Source organism: Fundulus heteroclitus, chromosome 5 (assembly GCF_011125445.2).
Source record: "Fundulus heteroclitus isolate FHET01 chromosome 5, MU-UCD_Fhet_4.1, whole genome shotgun sequence".
Classification (NCBI taxonomy): Eukaryota; Metazoa; Chordata; class Actinopteri; order Cyprinodontiformes; family Fundulidae; genus Fundulus; species Fundulus heteroclitus.
In genome coordinates, this window is record NC_046365.1 from 7,155,268 (window position 1) to 7,177,357 (window position 22,090).

The following is a 22,090-nucleotide window of genomic DNA, read 5'->3' on the forward strand; positions in this document are numbered from 1 at the left end:
GTGGAAGAGGGCAGAGGAGGAGGGCTGAAAGTGCGTGTGGTTTCTACCGTTATCTCCCTGCTCGCCTTGTTTCTATAAGCCAGCTCTGAATGGGCCGAATTAGCAGCTGCCCCAGAGCTGAAAGAATAAAGGTGACTCAGCTGGTTTACTGCACGGACAGCATTTCTTTCATTCCTTTCCTTCTGGACTGCTTTCCCTTATCTCTCTGTGACTCACTCTGGACTTCGCTCTGCTGTTTCGCTCTGTTTTTTTTTCTTTTTTATCCAACCTAAAGTTATTTAAGGGTGTCTTGTTAATTCTGGGAACCCACAATAATCTTACAATAACTTTTGGGTTGTTGATACTTAGGCTTAAGCAAAGATAAGTGGTACACACCCTCTAAGTTTAGTAGCTAGGACTAAAATGCATCCCCTCTCAATTTTGGGAAACAAAAATCCTACTGGGTATCCATACTGATGTGGAATGGATAATGTGTTAGTTACAAAGGGATTTGGCATCTTTTTGTAACTAAATGTGATGGAAATGAAAGTTATCAACCCACAGAGGCCCTGATATGAAGTCAACAAGACGGTGAAACTAGAAAACGATGCAGAAGGATATTCCAATTTCATTAAATGTCATTGCATCCACTTATAATGCTACGGTTTTGCCAATGTCTTTCTTATAAAGACAGGTGCTAAATGTTAGCCATTGACAGAGCCACTGGTAACTGGTAACATAGCTTCTTTTTGCCATTTAAGATGAAGGGATATTTGTAAGGAATCTGGAATGTAATCGACCATCTCTAGTTGTAGTATAACTGGATAATGGCCAGAACTAAAGAAGATAAGAAACTCCTTTATTGTCCCACAATGGGGAAATTTGGGCGTGGCAGTGGCAGAAACACAGTTTAAAAAAAACATAGCTAATCTAAAGTTATTTCTAATGCAACAGAGAATGAACATATCAGATAGACCAAAATGGAAAAAAAAGAAATACAACTAGAATAAGTATTGCACAGTTTTTTATTACTTAATATTTATTATTTATATGAGTCCTGATCTTGTTACAGCTCATTCAACAAGAATGACTCTGGTTGTGCCAAGATCACGGCTGAAAACTAGAGGGGGCCGAGCATTTGCTTTGACTGTGCCGAGACTCTAGAACTGTCTTCCTTTGAATGTTAGAACAGCTGACTCGCTTTTCACTTTTAAGTCTTTGTTCGAAACCCACCTGTTTGCATTGGCGTCTAACTCAAGCTGAGCAGATACTTTTAGCATTCTTTGATTATTTTTCTTTTAGTTTTTTTTTAGAATTCTTAGTATTTGAACTTTATCATTTTTCACTATTCTCATTTTGCGTTGTGTTTTTGTTATTTTGCATTTATATACATATTTACGTTTTGTTGTCACTGTACTACAGCCCTTTGGACAGAGGCATCTGTATTAAACGTGCTATATAAATAAAGTTGACATTGACATTTACATGATAAATGACCATTAACCCTTTTGGGTGAACCGCCTTTAAGAAACAACAGAAGCAGTCAGGTTGTTTACTAGTTAAACCCTCAGGACTACCTGGAAATGTCTACACTGAGGAGAGATTCTTTAAAACAAAGTGAAATAGAAACTTTGACTCATTTAGCACAACGACCACTTAAGAATTGATCGAGAATATAAATTTTATATATGCACGTTAAATCCGTAAGTCGATACACTTCATTAAGACCCTAAAAGTTATCTTGAATAAGAATTCATTATTAATGCAGTGATTTATAAAGAGGCACCTAAATGACAGAAATTCTGTTCTTTTAAAATATGGAAATGATTGTACTTCTTCTCCAACTTAGATGCATGACTTAGAAGAATAAAAAGTGTAGGACTGCTTTTTTAATAGCACTAAGACATTGTAGATATTACATGAAGCTACAGGTTGTTTTAGCTTCTATATCAGATGATTCATAGAGGCACCATGTACGTCACAGCTGTGGGATACATAGATATGGACAAAGGGACTGATAAAGGAAGTGGTGAGTTATCTCAGGGCAGCCTGTACACTTGGATAATCTTGGACTCCATGCTATTCCACAGTCTGGCAGATAATGCCCGAGTGGTGACCAGTTTCTACTGAAGACAGTGGGAGGTGTGCTCAGCACTGATCTGTGACCATTATTGTGGCTTGTTTAGGTTAGTGTTGAAGTATAGTTTCTGTTTCGAGTGATTTCCTTTAAAAGAAGTTATTCAATATGTGACCGCTTCTTCCTAGTGGAAGGACCGGATAGGGCACAGAGGCATCTAACGGCCGTCAGGGGGCGGTACCTTTTAAAAACATTTTATTTATTTATTTTTGGCACTACTGGCCTTGGGAAATGGCTAAATTGTACATGAATTAAAAACTTTGTTTATTGTGTCAAACATATTTGATAAAAATGCAACCAATCCAAATAGCAAACACTTAATTACTAAGCCTCCAAAGAGTTAGAAAATTGGGGTCTGATGTTTGGTTTTGTGGAACTTCCGGTTAAAGAGATCGCTTGTCTTAAAAAATCCTGCAGATAGGTCACATTCTGTCTTTTACTGGAGATTTGCTGGTGCTGTTTTCTCTCTAAATACCAGCGGTTGATCTGGCTGTTTCCTAAAGCAGCCAGGAGTTATGTCAACATTGGCTCGTCTAATTCACACACTCTGCAGGAGGCGTCATCGCTTATCCTGCTGGAGACTGACAGCATCAAGCTGCTACCAGGAGCTGACTACTTCCACTCCACTGAGATATTCCCAGGAGCGCACTGAGCATAAGCTGGGCTACAACAATGTTCAGAGACAAAACTGTATACACATCACAGCAGAAGCATGCAGTTCTGTCACCTACTCAATCAGTTATGCATCATATTTTATACAGGTCTGGATCTACAGCACAGCGTTTTCTATTTCACGTCAACCTTCCCTTTGGTGGTCTGAATTCGACATAAATACTTTTGACCTATAAGTTCACGTCTTTAATGACAATCAGGGGAAAACATCATTTTCTGTAGAAAAGGAATCATTGAAGCAACCAAGCAACAATAATTGGGTAGGATTGGAAGAATTAGGACCTCTTGCAAGAATATGCTTCTCAGCTCATGTTCATGCATTTAAAAAACAACAACACAATAAATAACAGCAAATATGGCCTTATGATATAACAACATGTAATTCTGATACCATCGATGAACACGGCGATGACGATATCTCTTCATTTTGCTCCTTCATCAGAATGTCTCCACCCTTCTTGATGAACTTTGGCATCTCCACCACTAAAAGCAAACATCCGTAGTGGCCATTACAGGCAGTGGAAGTCAGTCCAACTGGCTAAATGTATTATTGGTATGCAGAATTTGTTTGCGTCCTACCAAATGTTGCGTCCAACAACCTGAATACAGCACAAACTGACTTTGCCATGACTATTTTAATTGCATATACTGTTCGTCTATATTGTCAATGAACAGGGAGTTCCTACATGAAAGATCATATCTTTTCTCATTTATTTTCTTTTGACATAAAAAAATTTGTCACCACTCTTTTGTGTTTGTTTTTTTCTTCAAAACATTCTTTTGGTTTACCTTTTTATTGGCCACCATGCACAGATGACCGATCGCTTGTTGCAAAGGTGGTGGTTGAGGAGGAGCACAATTTTATGGTCTCTACTAGGGGTGGCCTCTCATTCTTTAAGCTTTGGAAAATCATTTGGATTAGTTTAAAGAGTAAGGGCTCAAATTCCCGTCAAATATATTTTATTCTTGTAAATCAGAATGTGTAGCAGCAAAAAAAAAATTCCACATTGTAATCCACAATATCTCAGAATTTAATCTTTGCACCATAGATAGGTGTAAAAAATATTTGCATTTTTTTTATATAATTACACAATTTTTTACATAAGCTACACATTTTCTACACAAGTTACAACTTTTTTCGTAAAGATCTGATTAATGATACGAGGCAATAATCTACGTGTAAAACTCTGTTGGTGAGTTATGAATTTTGATCAGATTTTCTTCCAGTTGCTACAACTTCCTCTATTGCAAGGAATATAAAAGCACGACTAATACTGTGCTCCAAATAGTTCTTTGCTAATTATTGTTGCACACAATAGTAATGCATTGATGTTTGTGCTATAAAGTGCATCCCTGGTGAAACGGCAGATTTAGGCATGTATGTATATTGACGATCCTGAGTATTAGGAATTTCTCTGTAGTCCAACTCTCCTGACTCACTCAAGTTCAAACATGATCTTTTCTGACAAGTGTAAAATGCACAATTTTTGAAATGTTCCTCAGATATTGCTATTGAAGTGCATTGTCAACATGCAAATCTTCCATCAGTGGACGCTATGAATTTCATTTGCCAGTTTTCATGTTCTGGGAAGAGTGCCTTCATGCCAAGATGTTATGAAAAGCACTAAACGAAAGGCACGCTTTCTGCAGGGATAATTAACAGGAAATGCTGGTAGTCACTGAGTGTCGGTCACACCGACCAGCGGTTAGTGTCACGTGACTGTATCTGGAGCTGCATGCATGGCATATCATGGCTCGGCCTGTTCCTTTTTACAAGCAGAGTCTTCTCACACATTGATGGCTTGAGTGTGGGTGGGAGGAATTTGTCTCGTAAAGATCAGATTCATCCTCATTAGAATAAAATGAAATGGGTCTCCACTCTTATCTTTCTTTTTTCTTTTCCCTGTCTTCCTTTTTTAGCCTAAGCAATAAACATTATCCCTTCTGCTTTGTGACGAGGAAAGTGACTAATGTGTCTACCGAAGGGAAAAAGGGGTAAAAAGTGTTGTTGCACTCAAGTTATTAATAAGTACTCAGGCCAGGATGCTTGTGAGTGAGGAGGCAGCTTTTTTTCTGAATGTGTAAAGATGACTCAGAGTTGTTACTGGCAGCAAAGGTGAATGTGAGGGAACTCCTGAGCCAACACTATGATTAGAGATGTGCTTTGGGATGATAATAGATTCCACGTCTTTTTTCCGTTAAATCAATTTCCGTTTCTTTATTATTATTATTATTATTATTTTTAGACCAGCCCTCTGAGTTTGATGGTCTCTGTGGAGCTCCCCAGAAACCGTCCACATGACCGTTTGCTTCGGGGGCTTTGATACTTGCACATGTTTTCATGTAGGAATTATTGTCAAAGATCTCCAGAGGGAACCTGAGCTCCCACAAGCAGCCCAAGGGTGCATCTGGGGGGGGGGGGAAGATATCCCTCGTCTGGGCTGGAGAAATGTTCCTGTCGTTTTACAGGTCAGAACTCAGAGTGGTGGGGAGGAAAGAGGAAGTTAGAGAAGAGGAAAGCGGTTGAGCTCACTGTGGAGTTCCTGTTATCCTACCAACCAAACGTCATCCGGGCCCTTGAAGGCTGCTGCTGATGGTGGATGTTGGGTGATGTACTAGTAGGTGACTGTTAGCAGCGGTGGGATTTCATTATCTGAGGGCATTTGGGGAATGTCTCTCCAACAGCTTTGCACAATTAGACTGAAGCTCTCTGCCATTCATTTTCTCAAACAAGCTCAATCTCAGGCAGGACAGAGAGCTTCTGTGAACATCAAATTCCAAGTCTTGTCACAGATTGACAATTTTATGTAGATCTATACTTAGGGATGGGTACCTTTCACATTTGATCCGATACAGTACAGATGCCTGGTACCCGGGAGTCGATACTGGTACATAATGGTACCTATTTTCAGTACTTTTGTGTGTTCATATAGTAATAAATCTTAGTTTATTAACAAATGTCTACATTTCTCAATTTAACATATTTATTTCTCAACATATAAACTTGCTTGGATCAACAAACCCTAAACCTTATTGAATCATTTATTTATTTTAATACATTGCTTGAATAATAATTAAGGCAATGCAATAATAAAACAAAGTTTTGCCAAAACAACAGTTCTCAGAGGCACAGAGTGAACAATAATGAGGAAAGGGCTTTCCTCTCTTTGCTCTGACTGCAGGCGAGTTTCAGGACGAGGCAGCTGTCTGTCTGTCTGGGACACAGTGCTTGTAGAAGCTTGTAGAAGTGTTTAGACAATAACTCCAGAATGATTGTTACTTTCACAGGAAGTCACCAATAACAACAAAGTCGCTAGATTTTTCACTAGTTGCTTTTTTGAAAAAAAGATTGCTGGATGGGTCTGAAAAGCCACTAAATATAGCGATTAATTTGATAAATTGGAAGCAGTGACCAGGTGCTTTCTCAGATTAGAAGTATTCCCACCTCTAGCCTTGCAGCAAACCAAATCTACTGTGCATTTTGAAAAGCGGAGCAAGCGCTATCAGCCATGCTTTGCTCACTAGCCCAGCGGCTACTGACGTCATCACGCTCTTGTGCGTGCAATGGTGTGTTCATGTTCAGCATGGAAAATCGCCCACTCTTCTACTCCCTCAGTGTCACAGTGATGCGTTTAGGCACTGATACATGTTACTGTTTGTTTTTCACATGAATCGGTACCCAGGGGCGGTTCTAGACAGGGGCCAACAGGGGCCTATGCCCCTGTAGAACTGGTCTTGGCCCCTGTTATGGCCCCTGTACTAAAAACATGATATTAAATTTCTTAGGATGATAAATGCTGACAAAGATACCGTGACTGACTGGTCATTTGGATCAGTTGTATTTTTTTCGTTTATGTATTTACCCAATAATAAAATAACAAAATAACTAAAAAATTTACCCAATAATAAAATATTTACTCAATAATGTATTTACCCAATAATAAATTAACAAAATAACTAAAAAAATAAATATAAAAAAAAATAACAATAATTTAAAAAAATAACAATAATTAAAAATTAAGATAAGATAAGATAAGATAAGATAAGGTAAGATAGTCTTTATTGATCTCACAATGGAGAAATTCACTCGTAAGCCATTTCACGTTAAGCTCCCGCTGTATTGAGAAAAGATCAGGGGTCTGCAACCTGCAGTTCCAAAGCCACAATTGGCTCTTTGGCTTACTTAATATATTAAATGATCAAATGTTGACCTGTTAAGTTTTCCCCCTCCAATCTTTTGCTCAGTGCCCCTGTGAAAAAACACTGGCCTCACCCTGGCCCCCCTGCAAAATTTGGTCTAGAACCCCCACTGTCGGTACCTATAAAAGTACCGAATTTTGTACCCATCCCTGTCTCTACTCTTGCATAAAGGATAGAATTGTAAAGCACAGCACTAATAGTTGTTCTTTAAACATATTTTCCAACATAGCTGGGGGTCTGTGCTGTTCATCAAGTGCTGTTCTCTGGTTAATGCTCTCCTTGCCCCGTCTGTTAGTTCAGGTGGGCGGCCATGCCTTGGTAGGGCCTCAGTTGTGCCATGCTCTTTCGTTTTCAGGTGATGAATCAAATAGTCGCTGAGCTTTTAAAAGCTTGAGATGTAAAAAGAAGATCCACTTGAATGCTCACAAGTCCAGCTGGGTTTGCACATCCTGTGGTGCCATACTGTTGAGCTTTCCCTCTGATTGTGTTGTGAAGACGTGTGACCTCATCACTCAAAGTAGAATTAAAGAGAAAAGAGGAAAGGAGAACAAAGAAGTTAAAGGGCTCATTGTTTCTTCAATGTTACCTGAGCTCTTTTTTTAATTCCAGAAATGCATGAATCATTCCCTCAGTGGGAATTTGTATGGTTTCAATGTCAAAAAGGTAGTTAAAGACCACAGATGGGGAAAATAAGATGTATGCCAAAATCAGAAATCCTTAGTGCTTGAAAGCTTGTCAGAAATGTATCAAAAGTCTGTAGCTCAGTTATTCTTTGGTCCTTAATGGGCACTTTACACCGCATCAGGTAAATTGGTGTATTGTAAGGTTCAATCCCTGTACCAGGGACTCATAAGCTAACACAGCGACATCATTCTGCAGAACTAGGAAAATGTATTTATTTGAACCTCAAAGATTTGTGAAAGTTGCAGTTTTATTATTCATTTCATTAATAAATTACATGATGATAGAAAGTCTGGCTGTTCTCGCTTATTTTACCTTAAGGAGTTTACATCTAATATGAAATGATTTTTGTTGGGCTTGCATTATTGAGTGCAAAAATTTCACTGATATAGAGGGAAAAAAAGCAAACCCAGCCTTATGTTGTAATTGCAATAAAGAGCACCTTCATTTTTGGTAGAATTGCACATTTTGAACGATATTATGTTGCCGTATATAAACAGTATAGATTCTGACTCAGAAGTTGTATAATTTTTTCCCCTTCCTTTTCATTTTATGTACTCTTTTTCTTGTTTCCTTGCTGTTTGGTGTGCAGATGGTAGCCATGAACGCGATTCTCTTTGATATCCATGTAACGGAGCAGTTAGAGGATGTTGGGTCAAAAATAGTAGAAACATGTAGGAAAACGGAGGGAACCGGCCGTCAGAAGCAGCTGCCTGTTCTGGTCGTTTTTATAGACAAAAGTTAAATTCAGTTGTCAGGCTTTAGTCCTAAGCGACGCTGAGTTCTCACCAACGGTTTTACACACTGATGTGTTCAACAACTTGGTCTGCCAGTACAGCTGAGCAGATGGGAGCAGAGCTGCAAAATGTATCGAACTGCAGCCGTCGTCACTATTTTTATGTGTGCAGTTATGGAAGACCGCTGATATGCAATCTTTAGTGGCAAATCATCTTTTAGGTGCCGTGCATTCTGCAGACCAGTCATAATACAGTATTGGGCCAGTAGAAAAGCCTTTAATTGCTTTTGATGCTGACAACTGATTCAGAGTTTAGTGAAGCCCAAAGAGAACAGTAGGAACATTGTGACGATGGGAAACAAAATGAAAGAGTGATGAAAATGTGGCTAGAGCGTTATCAATATTATCGTTGCAGTATTCAACAATACTATCATGGTTAATATGTCTTGCTAACGTCGTTCAGCCCCAGACAGGCACATATAGAGTAATCTTGCTGGACACGACCAGTTCACATCTGTCTGGATGATAGTTTTATCAGTGGTCTTGGCAAAGGGAAACAAGCCGGTTACCATGGCAGCTCTATTTCAATAGAGTTTAGTGTTCTATAATATGTATTCCATTTGTAAAAAAAAAAAAAAAAAAGAATAAACAAAAGCAGGAAAAAAAACAGGACGTTTTCAATTGTTTTGACAAAAGGATCCTCTGAGAATGGAAATCACAATACAGGACAACTTGGACTGCAGATTTCTACGCTTTTATAAAACACAGTTTCGGATTTGGAAAACATTTCTCTCCTTTGTGGAAACCAAATAAATAGCTTTCTAAATTCGGATGAAAATCTTGCCAAAATGTTGCCTGATCTTGTATTCATGAGGCTGGTTGTATGTATCATATTGTGAGCTGGATGAACCCTTCCGCTCCTACTGATGAGCATGCATCTGCCTGTTTGGGTCACACCATCCACCGAAACTAAGCGGAGGTAAACGAGGCCAGCTGGTTTCAGACAGGACCAGAGTTTGTCTTCACTGCCTTTCAGAAATGAGAAGGAGGGGAAAAGAGGGGAAAATACAGTCAGTTTATGTTCACTTAAACGATGGAAATCATTTCAATCATTTTTACTTTGGTACATCTTTGTCATCATGCTAAAATGAATTGGCTATACTGAGAATCAGCGTTAGTATTTGTTCAGGTGCTGTTACAGTTTATCTGACTGAGACGTTTGATGCTTACCGTTTGAATCGTCTTTTGTTGCCGTTAACATCTCAGGAAACAAAATTTGTTAAAAATATTTGACTTCTGTCTGTGTAATTACGTTGAGCCAGTTATCAGAGAGGACTGCGTCAAGTTGAAAACTGCCGTGAATGTTAAAAAAACGACCAAACATGCTGTTTGGAGCTCGTGCCTCACCTCGGTGTGTGTTCAAGTTAATTGTTCTCGGAGAAGTTCGCACAGATGCAAAGAAGCAGCTTATTGTTCAGAGTCAATGCAGCAATGATTGGATTCTGTCCAAACAAAAGAGCAGCCTTGTTGAAGTTGGATAGTCATTATTCTGTGGACACGGTTCAAGACAAGTAGAGAAAGTCTCGATTCCCCAGAGAGAGGAGACGAGTTCCTGGTACCTCCGTCTGTGCTGAGTCACACAGGAGGTTTTAGTTGGATGCTAAATTGTCTACGTTACCAGAGTTTCTCCCATACCAAACTTGGCCATGGGTCGCATGCCCAACAGAAGCAAATCCAAGCAGAAGTCTACTTCTGAAAGGATGATCTGCTTCAGGCTGTCATTTTATTATCTAAGGGAGAGTGGTGGCCTAGTGGTAGAGCAGTGCGCCTGCACTCAGAGAAGGATGCCAGTACCCGGTTCGATCCCCACAGCCTGCACTCCAGGTCCCTGAGCAAGACCCTCAACCCCCGATTGCTCCCCAGGCGCCGCACATGGCAGCCCACTGCTCCCCAAGGGGATGGGTTAAGATGCAGAAGTGAATTTATCCATTGTGAGATAAATAAAGTTCAATTATTATTATTATATTTCAGATGCCTGTCAACTTTTTCGTGATAACTCCTCGGACTCATTTAGGTTTTAAATCCGATCTGATTTAAAACACTGGGATGAATTTGGTAGCACTGTTGTGTTGCAGCAAGCAGACCCTGGATTTGAATCCCGACCTGGGGTCTTTCTCCCTGTGCGTGTGTTGGGTCTCTCCGGGTACTCCCTCTCCGCCCACCGTCCAAACACACGACTGTTAGGTTAATTGGTCTCTTTAAATTGCCCTTAGCGAGAGCATGTGTGTGAATGGTTGCCCTGCATGTTTCTATGTTGCTGTATGTGATGGACTGGTACCGTTGCAATAAATTAATGGTAAATAGCTTGTACTATAGCGCTTTAACTAGTCCGATGGCCCCAAAGTGTTTCACACTACAGTCAGTCATTCACCCATTCTCATCCTCACAGTTGGGTGAAGTGTCTTGCCCAAGGACACAGCGACTGGAGCAGGGAATCGAACCGGCAAACTCCCTAACCTCTACGCCAATGATTTAACATTCTAACAGAAAGGAACTAATCTGTTGTTTTCTTTTGAAACAAACATTTTTCTTGTTGATATTTCTAGCTCTCACAGTATCGGATAAGAATCAGCTTTGGCATGTCAAAGCTTTAGAACATGTGTGATTGGTGCAGAACAGAACGCATCGGCGAATTTAGATTCCCTTTAAGATGTTCTATTTAGAAATAAAATCTGACAGCAAATGAGCAGCAGTGTATTTTTTGTAGTTTCCAACAGGAAAAAGGCTGCTTCATTTTAGTTTTCCTACACCTTCTTTCTTTCTAGTCGTAACACACATTCACCTGTATTCAGATTTTTTCCTGCTCAGGCACTGTGTCTGTAGATAAGAAACTGTAATGGCCTTGCTTGTTATTTTTTGTATGCATCGATTGTATCCTTGAAATCTGTTTTTATTGTTTAATATAATTGGGAAAATCTATCTATTGTCTGTTTATCAACCTTACAACCTTGTTGCTTTCTTGGTGCTGTGCAGCTCTAAAGGTGTGCGACTAGTCAAGTCTCATCTTTCTGAGTTACTAGTCTGCCCAATCTTTAATATCAGGTCACGGTTTAAAGTTTGGTTTGTTACCAAGCCAACCCATTCTGTGGAAGATGCCTCCCTTTTGCTGTGTTGTGCACTGCAGCTAGGTTGTAAAGGAGATAGTAAATATTACTCTGGACATAATGTGAAACTGCATATAAAGAACGGTTTAAAAAGCTACAAGTCTCGAAGCAGACTGATAATGTTTTGCTTTCAAAAACTCTAAATATGGGTCTTAACACCTTATATCTGTATAAAAATCCAAATGTGCAGTGTGTTTCTCCGTGACCCTGCATGGAAAGAAGGTAGAAAAAATGGATGGAAGTTACGGAGCCTGTATTGGAACAATAAGAGAGGGAGTTATGGATAACCTGTCGACCCGCTGCTGTAGGACACACACACACACAGCCTTCCTTTTCCACACTAAAATTATTCTGCTGTTGTTTTTCTGACAACTCAAATATGTTCACTTAGACACTCTGTCCTTCTTCTGTCATTATACCAGTGCCTCCTTTCTGGCCACAAGGACCGAAGGCACTGTATGCGTGCGACTTTGCACCTACCTCTCAGAGGTACTAAATATAGAGGCAAAAACTGTGGCAGTTCTCAGTTTCAGCTTTGGAAAATCTCTTTGCGCATATTCCGTATTTACATTTGCATATCCCCTCCCATAAATTTGCGCGGTTTGGTATTCAGCACATTCATGAAGGCACTTACAAAAACGTTTGTTCTCATTGTTCTGCTCATTTTATAAACGCAAATTACTTTGCTCTTGGTTTGACGATCAGCTTTGTGCAAATTAATCACCTTGTACCTGTTTCAATACATACAAACCTTTTGAAAATCAGGCCCGACGTCTCCCAAAGTGTGTCCTTAATGGGCTGTTCTCTTCCTCTTTGTCTACAGGCGACCAGCACATCAGAGAATCCTTCCAGCTTACCCAGCACACAGCAGCCTCGGGGTCGCCACAGCTTTGTCCAGGAACACTTTCAGGCACAGTACAGGTGAGAGGCACTGATACAAACAGTAGGGATACTCAATGTATCTGAGTTAACATTGGTATTAGCCGATGTTAGATATTTTCTAATATTAATGTATTGATCCCATAAGTTACACGGGGCCATATAAACAACCAATGCTTATCTCCATCTTGTTTCTGACTGTGTATGTGTTTCGGGAGGTGTGGTATTTATTTGGTAATGTGACAATGGTAGTGATGCAGAGCTGGATTTTTATTTTTTTTCCCCCAAGGTGTACTGTCTGGAAGTGTAGCAAGAATTGCTGTCTGCATGCCAAAGAGAGGCCAACTGATTTTACTTTCACAAGTGGAGCAATGTGGCTTTCGCCATAGTGCTCTGCTTGATTATATGTGCATAAAGCCTTATTAGATATTATTCTGGGACTATTTCATGTTCAGTGGACACAAAAATGGGAAGATAAAAGAGGAAAAAGAAGAGAAAAATATGACACAAATGCTAAAAGGAAGAAAAGTTGACCGAAATTGAGAAGAAAAGGAGAGAACAAGATCTTCACCTGCAAAGAGATATATAAAAAAAACAGCAAAATCAACCGATAAAGTATTACAGGTACAAACAACCAACACCTTGATAAAGTTGCTGAAAAAATACACAGTATTATTTATTACAAGATGTATTAAGTGACAGCTAAAGCTAATATTAGGGGTTGTCTTTATAGAAGTGAATCTGTAAGCACGTGGATCCAAGTGAGAGTGCGCTTGTGTATGTAAGGTTTTTCATAAGAAAAATGCTCAATAGTGGTTGTGAGGAGCCAAAGACCCACCCCCCAGAGCGCCAAAGCAGACACCAGAGACACCAGAACCCCAGATGCCCAAAAGGACCCCCAGAGCAAAGGTGCCCAAGAGGGACCAACACAGGGATAGCTGCTTCCCCACCACAGGGTGGAGCAGAGAGGAGCCCGAGGAAACCTCACAACAGCCACTGTGCTGAAGACCCCGGGAGCTGCGGGGATGAGCCCTCGGGCTCTGCCGGAGCGGATCCAGCCATGGCCCAGAGAACCGAGGCCCAGGGACAACCAATGCACCAGCGGGTCAAGGCACTAGCCAGCGGAGGAGAGCAGGAAGGGGGGGGGGGGGGGGCTTCATGCTTAGCAAACAGAAAACCAGACACACTGTCACATTCACTCGTTCCCACCCTAGTTCCCCCACATGCATACACTCTTACCCACAAAAAAGAAAAAACGGGGATTCAGTACACACGTTCACACTCACCACACATATGTGGTACCGGCAAACCAGACGGGTAGCCGAGGAAGGGGGGAGGGGGGGGGGGGGGGGGAGTGTCCACCATCAAACCTACCCGGTCCATACTCTGGCCCTGGCTAACCCGGGTATGGGGGGGAAAAGACTGGATGGCACCAATATGCACCCTGTTCTCCAAAAACTTTTGAAGAAGGAGGCACCACTAGCCGCACTACCAGTGCTGGAATTTGAAGTTTTTAATTGAAGCAGAGAAGCAATGGCAGCGGTAAAGAAATTTTTTTTATGATGTTGAATGGGTGTGGAAATGTATAATATCAGTAAAAAATTTATTTTAGGCCATAACGTTAAAATTAATATCTGATATTGATATCAGCCCAAATTTCCATAGCAGTGCATTCCTAATAAATAGCAGGTTCACTCAACACTCAACAACTTGTACAAATTTTCCTTTTTTTACCCATGATATTTGGAGAACAGTATCAAATGCATGTTGTTTCGCCTCTGCAGCCTGTAGATGTTTCTGGCAAAAGCATTGAAAGAAAGTGAGAATAAGAGGGAGAACTACTTTTAAAACTTGGATATCTCATGAATTATTCAGGGTGCTTGCTGTGTACTGTAGATAAAGTGTTGGGGGTGATTTCTTTCTAAGTAGGCACAGGGCAATACATGCCATTAGAGAGAATACCTATTCAGCTGTCGTTAGAATGGATGGAAATAGGTCAGACCGACCTGTGGAGGATCCATGGGATTTATCTACAGCTCTGGCACTCCTTGCTTCACTCGCACTACAAAGTCAGCCACCTTTTTAAGGGGATGGATAAGGACCTTGCAGGAACTTTGTTAGCACACAGGTTTCCCTACAGCAGCTTCAAACACGCTCCTCATGGTGTTCTGTAATGATGTCAGCGTTATACGAGAGGATAGAGAGAGATGTTCTGATGAAATTGGAACTTATTTGCGGGTCAGGACTTGGAAATCACGGTTGATCAGGAGGAAAAACCTGTTCAATGAAACTTGTTGACATAGAGATAGTGAAAGAATTCATACTGATTATCATCTCTGTGTTACTCAGTGAGGCTGTTGCTTATGTGTATATTTTCTGTTTCAGTGTGATGTTGTTTCCTCATCTTTCTGGAATGAGGTTACTTCATCTTTGAGTTTAACAACTTGCGTCAATGTTTTTTATTGACTTGCATATTTTTTGGTTCCAATGAAGTTCATAGGAAGCTCAGTTTGTCGTCTCAAGTAAACATGCCTGTTTCTTATTTTATGTGAAAGAATCAAACTGTACTAAAATGTCCAGTAATCTCCAGTTCAGTGCTATGTTCTGCTGTTTTTTTTTTCTTGTGTGTGGCTCAGCCTGTCTTCTAATGGATCTTATACGAGTGCACCAACCAGCGTGCACCACAGGTCACTAATGCTTTATGCACAATGGATCTGCCACATAGGCTCTAAAACCTGTATGTAGCGTACAGCAGCACATGATGCATTTACAAAGGAGTAAGTTATGTAAGCCAAAAACACTTTTGCACCCCCCCTCCATGCCATCATGGATGTCGATTTCTAAACTATGCTCTTTGTGACACCATGGCTGGTTCCTGTTCATCCTAGAACATATTGTTCAAAAGTCCACCTTAAATGGGGTGGACCACGCAGAGGAAGCATTTTAACTCTTGCTTGAATCAGTGTCAAACAGCCAATATGAGAAGTGACACAACAGTGGAGCCTGAGCATGCACCCAGAAATTGGATGGTGACCAGAGCATATTCATCTTCAAGTTTATTGAAATAGTACATTTCAGAACAACTGCAAGTTTAACCAGAGTGCTGTACAAAAATGATAAGAATGATAGCAAAGTAGAAAAGGCCAAAATGAAAAAGGATCCTCAAACCCCCAACCTCATATCTCTCATGCTGCATGAAAAGCCAGTGACTACAGATGTGAGTGAAAATCATCGCCACTTGGCAGCAGTGGGATGTGTAGGGGAAGTTTACTTCACAGTTTAGGGACTGCAACCCTAAATGATCGATCCCCTCTGTAAACCAGCCTGGACCTTGGTACAGCTCAAAGCAAGTCATCATTAGATCTGTGAACCTGGAGGGCACATAAAGCAGCAGGAGATCAGACATACTCACGGGTCTGGCCAGTCGGCGCCTTATAAGTCAACCATACAACTTTAATGTCAATATGAAATTGAGGAAATTTGCTGACAATCAAGCTTTGACGTGAGCGAGACTCTGAAACAAAGAGTTTAATGAAGATGAGCAATGACCCTTCAGCTGAAGGTAGGTCAAAGCGTCATCCGCATATGGAAGAGAAATATCTTCAAAATGAACCTAAGGGCAACTTTTAAATCTAAACTACAATGATGTCCACCAACTGTCCAAGCTTAATGTTGTCTATTGAGCTTGAACACCAATAAGAAGTGAACGGCCGATTGGAACATCTGATCTTTCTCTGATCTGCTCTCAAACACGCAACAAGAGAAGGGTTTGAAAAGAGGAAACATCCAGTAAGCTGCGGTTGTGTGGCCATAAAGGCATTGTTTCCCCCAGCAGATGTCCACACTACGTGCCACTCCTGTCAGCTAAAAACAAATTGGGCTACAATTTGCTCAGGATCCAAAAATTTTAACAATTTAGTCCTGACCCAGAGAGTGTTGACTTCAGCATGAATCCATCCTGTCTTGTGTCAACCCTTCAGGCTGGTGGTGGTGTAATTCCCAGCCTAGCTGAGTATTGTTGCTGACCATGTGTATGCCCAGCAGAAAATCAGGTAGTTAAACACATTAGATCAAAGTTTATCCTTCAGAGAATTCCACTTCGGTGATTAGGCATGCTGAATGTGAGAATGTTGGTGGGCTTTTAGAAATCTCAGTGCTAAATAAGGATCTACATCAGGGGTCTTCAACTCCAGTCCTCAAAGTCTGGTGTCCTGGAACTGTTAGATGTGTCCTTGGTCCAACACACCTGGTATAAATCTTTATTCATTGAAAGTTACAGAGCTATATATATGATCTACGCACCTTTCCTTAGAATGTTCTGTCATGTTCAGTGGTATACTGTGACGCTGTAAGATCACTGTAGTAGATTTGTTTGCTTTTCTTGGAACTATGTTTAAAATTGTGTAAGAGGGTTAGGCATTATAAGTACCTGTTTACTTCAGCCTACACCCTTTCGGTCATTACATGATATGATCCTGTTTAGATTTTGCTGTGCATTATGCAGACCGAATAAACTACTACTACTACTACTACTACTACTATTACTACTACTATTGAATGGCTGAATGAACTCCTCAGTATGAATTCGAGTTATACTGCTGATAACCTGATGACTCAGGTGTGTTGAAGCAGACGCACATAAAGGTTGCAGGACACTGGACCTCCAGGACTGGAGTTAAAGATGCCTGATCTTCGGTTTTAAAGGAATACACCCAGGTTGCTGTCTGCTATCAGTGATGCTAACCAAGCCAATAAAAAGTATAAGATGCCAAAGACAATTCTGAAGCCATGTTTCAGTTTTAAAATAATGGTAAACCCTGTTTTACACCAGCTGCTCTCTCACATACAGTATATATATATTTTAAGCTTTTCTCCCTTGAATGTTGTTATTTCTGAGTGTTAAGGTGAAATCTGGATCAAACCTGCCGTATTAGCAGGTCGGAGCTTTATAATCACGAGAGATCAGAAATAGGTCTTCAAAACTCAGATCATCGCATCTCTCTGGAAGTAAACAGCATCTCCTGCTGACCACACATTGCACATCTGCTGATGTTTCAATCCTTACCAGGGAAACAGTGACGGCAGCTGTCTTAAGGCTCCCACATACTCTGGCCTATTGCGACCATACTGTGAGCCCCGAGGACTCCGCGCTGACTCAGCTCGGACGATTTACCCTTTTTAGTACAGAGAGGGACTGTGATGCCGCACGTCCTTGCGACCGCCTGCCTGGAGTGGCTCAGTGCATCAAGCTCAGTGCCACATATAAAACAGTTCGCTGTGAAGACTTCTTGCCGCCGAGCAGTTTATAGTGTGACTCCGCGTATGCGTACACGCTCGTAAAAATTGAGCTCTGCACAAGTATGTGGGTGCCTTAAGTCTGTCGACCTGGAGAATTGTTCATGGCATGCTTGGTTCATCTCACTGACTTGCAGGCTGTTAGCCAATCAATCAAAAGGTCAGGCTCTGACACAGCTGCAGTGTTTATGTTAGCTGAGTTGGATTAACCAGCATTTGTGTCCTGGAGTTATCCCTTTTCTCTGTCTGCTCCATCATGGACTGAATGTTTGGGGATGGTCCATATCCCTGTGGAGCGTTACTGCTATTGAGCTAAAAAACAAACAAACAAAAAAAAACATTCCTTTATGTGAGAATCAGATCACCAGGCTGCTTCTCTCCATTCAGAATATATTAGAGGCTCAGGTTCGTTTAGCACGAGGTCTCTTCCCCACGTTCAACTTGCTGTACACACCAAGGCACACATAATATCACAGGCGAAGAGCCTCGATCATTCAGTGCAGCCATGCATGTGTTCTTTACTAGATAACCTGTGACAAAATTACAATGATTGGCTCGGAAAGGGTGGGAGGTGGAATCTGTGGGTGAGGCTTTCAGACCCTCCTTCAGGGAGATGAGCATTACCTCAGATCTGCTGCGTTAATCGTGACCTCTGCAGGTCAGACCGTCGGCTATTTCTGATAGTTAGTTGATATCATAAAATAATCATTAAATATTATTAGCGGATAGTTTGCTGACATATGGAGCTCAGAACCTGGTCAGAGTAAGCGCTTATCAATTTAGGTCAGATTTTTCTCACATAAACTGTGGCCAGCAGCTGTTTTTGGCCCATTTTTTCCACCTTCACACTTCCCAGGATGCTGTCAGACTGACTAATTGAAAGACTCCCACTAAACCTATTCAGTGGGGAGTTTACAGACTGGTAAAGGGAAAGTGAAGATTACCTTGAGTCTAGTCTGTTTTTTTTCTCTCTTACTGTTTTTTTTTTTCTTCAGTTCTCCTGACAATACTGAAAAAGACACACTAACCAGGAGTGCTGGTGACGTAACCAGAAAACAACAGCTGTGAACTAATCTGTTAATAATACTAATAAAAGTTTCTCAGACATTTCTCGTTGATGCCTTCCACAAACGCTCATCCTTTTGAACCAAGCTCTCCTTGTTGTATTTCTTGACTGTGATACACAAAGCCCCTCTCTCATCTGTTTTTAATCCAAACAAGGAACAATTTTGGCTATATTTAGATATACTGAAGGGCTCCTCTTCATGCTTTTACTGTTTGTCTTTTAGTGCCTACAAGGTAATGCTTCCTCCTTTCAGTAGAGAAGCAGTAATTGGATCCTATAGGGCAAGCACTTAAACAGATCTTTGATCACTGCTCAGTGAGGGCCACAACTCACTTAACGCGCTGCTTGAAATATGGTTTCAAGTTTTCCCAAATAGAAAACATTTTTAAATGCACAAGTAAAGCCAAAAAAATAAGAATACTGTAAAAATGTTCAATGTTTTTTTTTTTTATTAATTTCAGAAAGTAAAACTCCTATATAGATTCAATAAACATTGAGTAGAATATTTCAAGTCTTTATTTCTTGTAGTTTTGCTAATTATGGTTTAAATATAATGAAAACCCCAAATACAGTCTCTCAGAAAATTAGAATGTTGTGGAAAAAGTTAATTATTAGAAACTCATGGTGTCGCACTCTAAGTGGCCAATTAACTCCAATCATCTGCAAAGTTTTGCTGAACCTCCAAATGGTCTCTGCTGTTGTCAAGTCGGCTCATAAAACTGGCAGAAATAACGACACAGCGTCGAGCACAGAGGAGAAAATTGAGAGACACAAGAACATTTAGTCCTTGTGTGTCAGGAATTTCTGAGAAACTCAGGAGAATTATTTTCATAAGACGTTTTACCAGTGAATATCAAACCTAATAACACTGTAAGACACAAACTGTTTCATCCCGAAGACCGAACACCCAAACCAAAGCTGAGCGGCGTTGTGTCTGCGGTCCAATGCAGCGAGGACTGCAAGAACTCCTACATCAGAGAAACTAAACAGCTACAGAAACACATGGCATAGCACAGGAAGCCAGCAGCTCAGGGAAAGATTCAGCAGTCCACCTGCACCTAAAAAACAAAGGACACTCTTTTGATGACAATGATGTCCAGATTTTGGACAGGGAGAACAGATGGTTTGAAAGAAGCCATCTTTCTCCCCAGTGTTTACAGCTCGGTTCTCCGACACATTCCAAAGAGATTACACAAAGTCTCATTTCACAATGAAACAATTCTCAATCCACACCAAGCAACAGCTTCTAATGACCCAGGACAGCGATTACTGATAACTGATTTGCATCTGACCTAGAATGCGCCTAGAAGGATGGGCCTCCACGTCCAAAAACAGCAGTGCACCAACTGCAGGTCGCTCAAGTGTGAGCCACCAGATTTGACAAAGACAACTGGATAGGTGTTGAAACATTTTTAGAAAGAACTGAGCGAAAGTCTGGTTGCCTCCGATTTAAAGCTGTTTTCTGAAGTAATTAAAAGATTACAACAGTAAGGACCTTTGTTGACACTCAGTAATCTTTACATGGTAAATCAAACATATGGACTTTTCTGCACTTCAGCCACTTATCTGTAAAAAACTTGAACTGTGCTTTTTATCACGAAACACTAATATATAGCAGTCTCAAACTTCAATTTTAATTATCTGATTCGTATGTTAAAATATTTATCAGGGAATACTAAGGAGCTCTTGTCTAATAGTGAAATGAAACACTTTTTCTTTAATCAGAGATCTTCAAATAGGTGTATTTAATTATTTTTTTTTTATAAAGTAATTCTTTTCTCTCTTTTAACCCCACTTTGACATGAGTTTATGTGAGATTCTGCACTAACAATCAACAAAAACAATACTAGCAGTATTTTTTTGAAGTACTGCTAGTAAAACATATTGAGTTTAATATCGGATATTGGTATCATCCCGATCTAGAACCCTCATACACTGTTACTTTGATCTGATACAAGCAGATGACAAAAGAAAAAGAAGTGGGTGTTTTGACAACCCTTCTTTTTCAAATCGCCGGCAAATCTGGAAATCTAACAAACTGATAGTTAATCTGCTCAGTCAGTCACCTGCTTAAAGGGCAACACACGCAGCAGTAAATGTGCCACTCTTGTTTTCAAATTTAAAACCCCACATCAGCGACGTGTGGTCGAGGACTGTTGATGCAGGAAAAATAGAAACTGTTACCAGAATACTTCCTTTAGTTTCAACCCATTTCCAGCTGATGTTGTCCTTCTTGTAATCATGCAGCTGTTTTCTGTTTGGCCAGTTCTCTGGTGTCAATAGAAGGACATACAGCTGCAGGAACAGTGTGAGAACCATGAAAACCATGTTCTTTGAAAGTCTTTCATATACACCTGGATGGCAGTCTTCCTTTGTCAAAGCCTTTGTTCTTACAATTTCTCCCTAAAAGGGTTGTTCAGATGTCGGTTAAATGGTTACAATGGTTCAATTGTCGCCCTTAGTCTTGAATTTGAATTGATAGAGAATTTATAGAAAGAGCTAAAGATTAGGGTGAAGACATCTTTCTAAGTCAGGTAAGAGAGCTATTACCAGTAATATGCTGGTAAAGATTCTCCGTCATCTCAGTATGACCAATAATAACTTCTCAGAGCCCAATTTTTTAAAAATCCAAACCGACCCATAACACCAAGTACACCTTCCTCCACGTAATCACAGCCTTAGTTTCCTCAGCTTTCAGTGAATCCTATGTGTTGATTCGTTTCCAGGCTCAGAAGAACCAAGCTTCCTGGCGACTCCCGCTTGGTTAATGAGTAATAGGTGTTTGGGAATTTGTTTTCTGCTCTGGGTTTCATCCTACCTCCTTTAGTGCACATATGCATATTGATATGCATTTGTTTTTCCTGTCTTTTAAGTCTGCCTTAGCTTGAGCTGAGCTAAAGTCATCCATTCACCAGGGAGTTACTCTGCCTCTAACTGCTAACGGACCTATCCATCCCATCTCAAGATGATTGCTCTCACTGGATACTGTTTTGGCGGCCGCATTTTTCAATAGATTTTTGTTCACATTTGCCCTGCTCTCTTTCTGCCTATGACACTTGCTCGGTTTCGCGCTCATCCCGCTTCATCCCGCCTGAGTCTTTTAATATCTCACAGAGATGCTCCTCAAAGGAGTTCGGTGTAGTTGTCTGATCTGAATAAATGTTTGTGATTAGAGCCGGGGACCGTCTTGTGGTTTGGGGTGCTTATGTGGGACTTTTGTGCTGCTGACGCTCCTTTGTGCCCCTGTGTTTTAAAAACGAGTCTTTGTCGAAGACATTTCT

At 40.6% G+C, this 22,090-nt stretch overlaps 1 protein-coding gene across 1 annotated transcript in view; it reads left to right on the forward strand.

Annotated features, from left to right (window-relative positions):
* Positions 1-22,090, forward strand: part of usp43a (ubiquitin specific peptidase 43a) — a 196,018-nt gene that overhangs the window by 41,186 nt on the left and 132,742 nt on the right. The window contains exon 3 of the mRNA XM_012873168.3: positions 12,393-12,490. Coding sequence (XP_012728622.2) covers positions 12,393-12,490 — 98 coding nt within the window. The remainder of the gene's footprint in view (positions 1-12,392; positions 12,491-22,090) is intronic.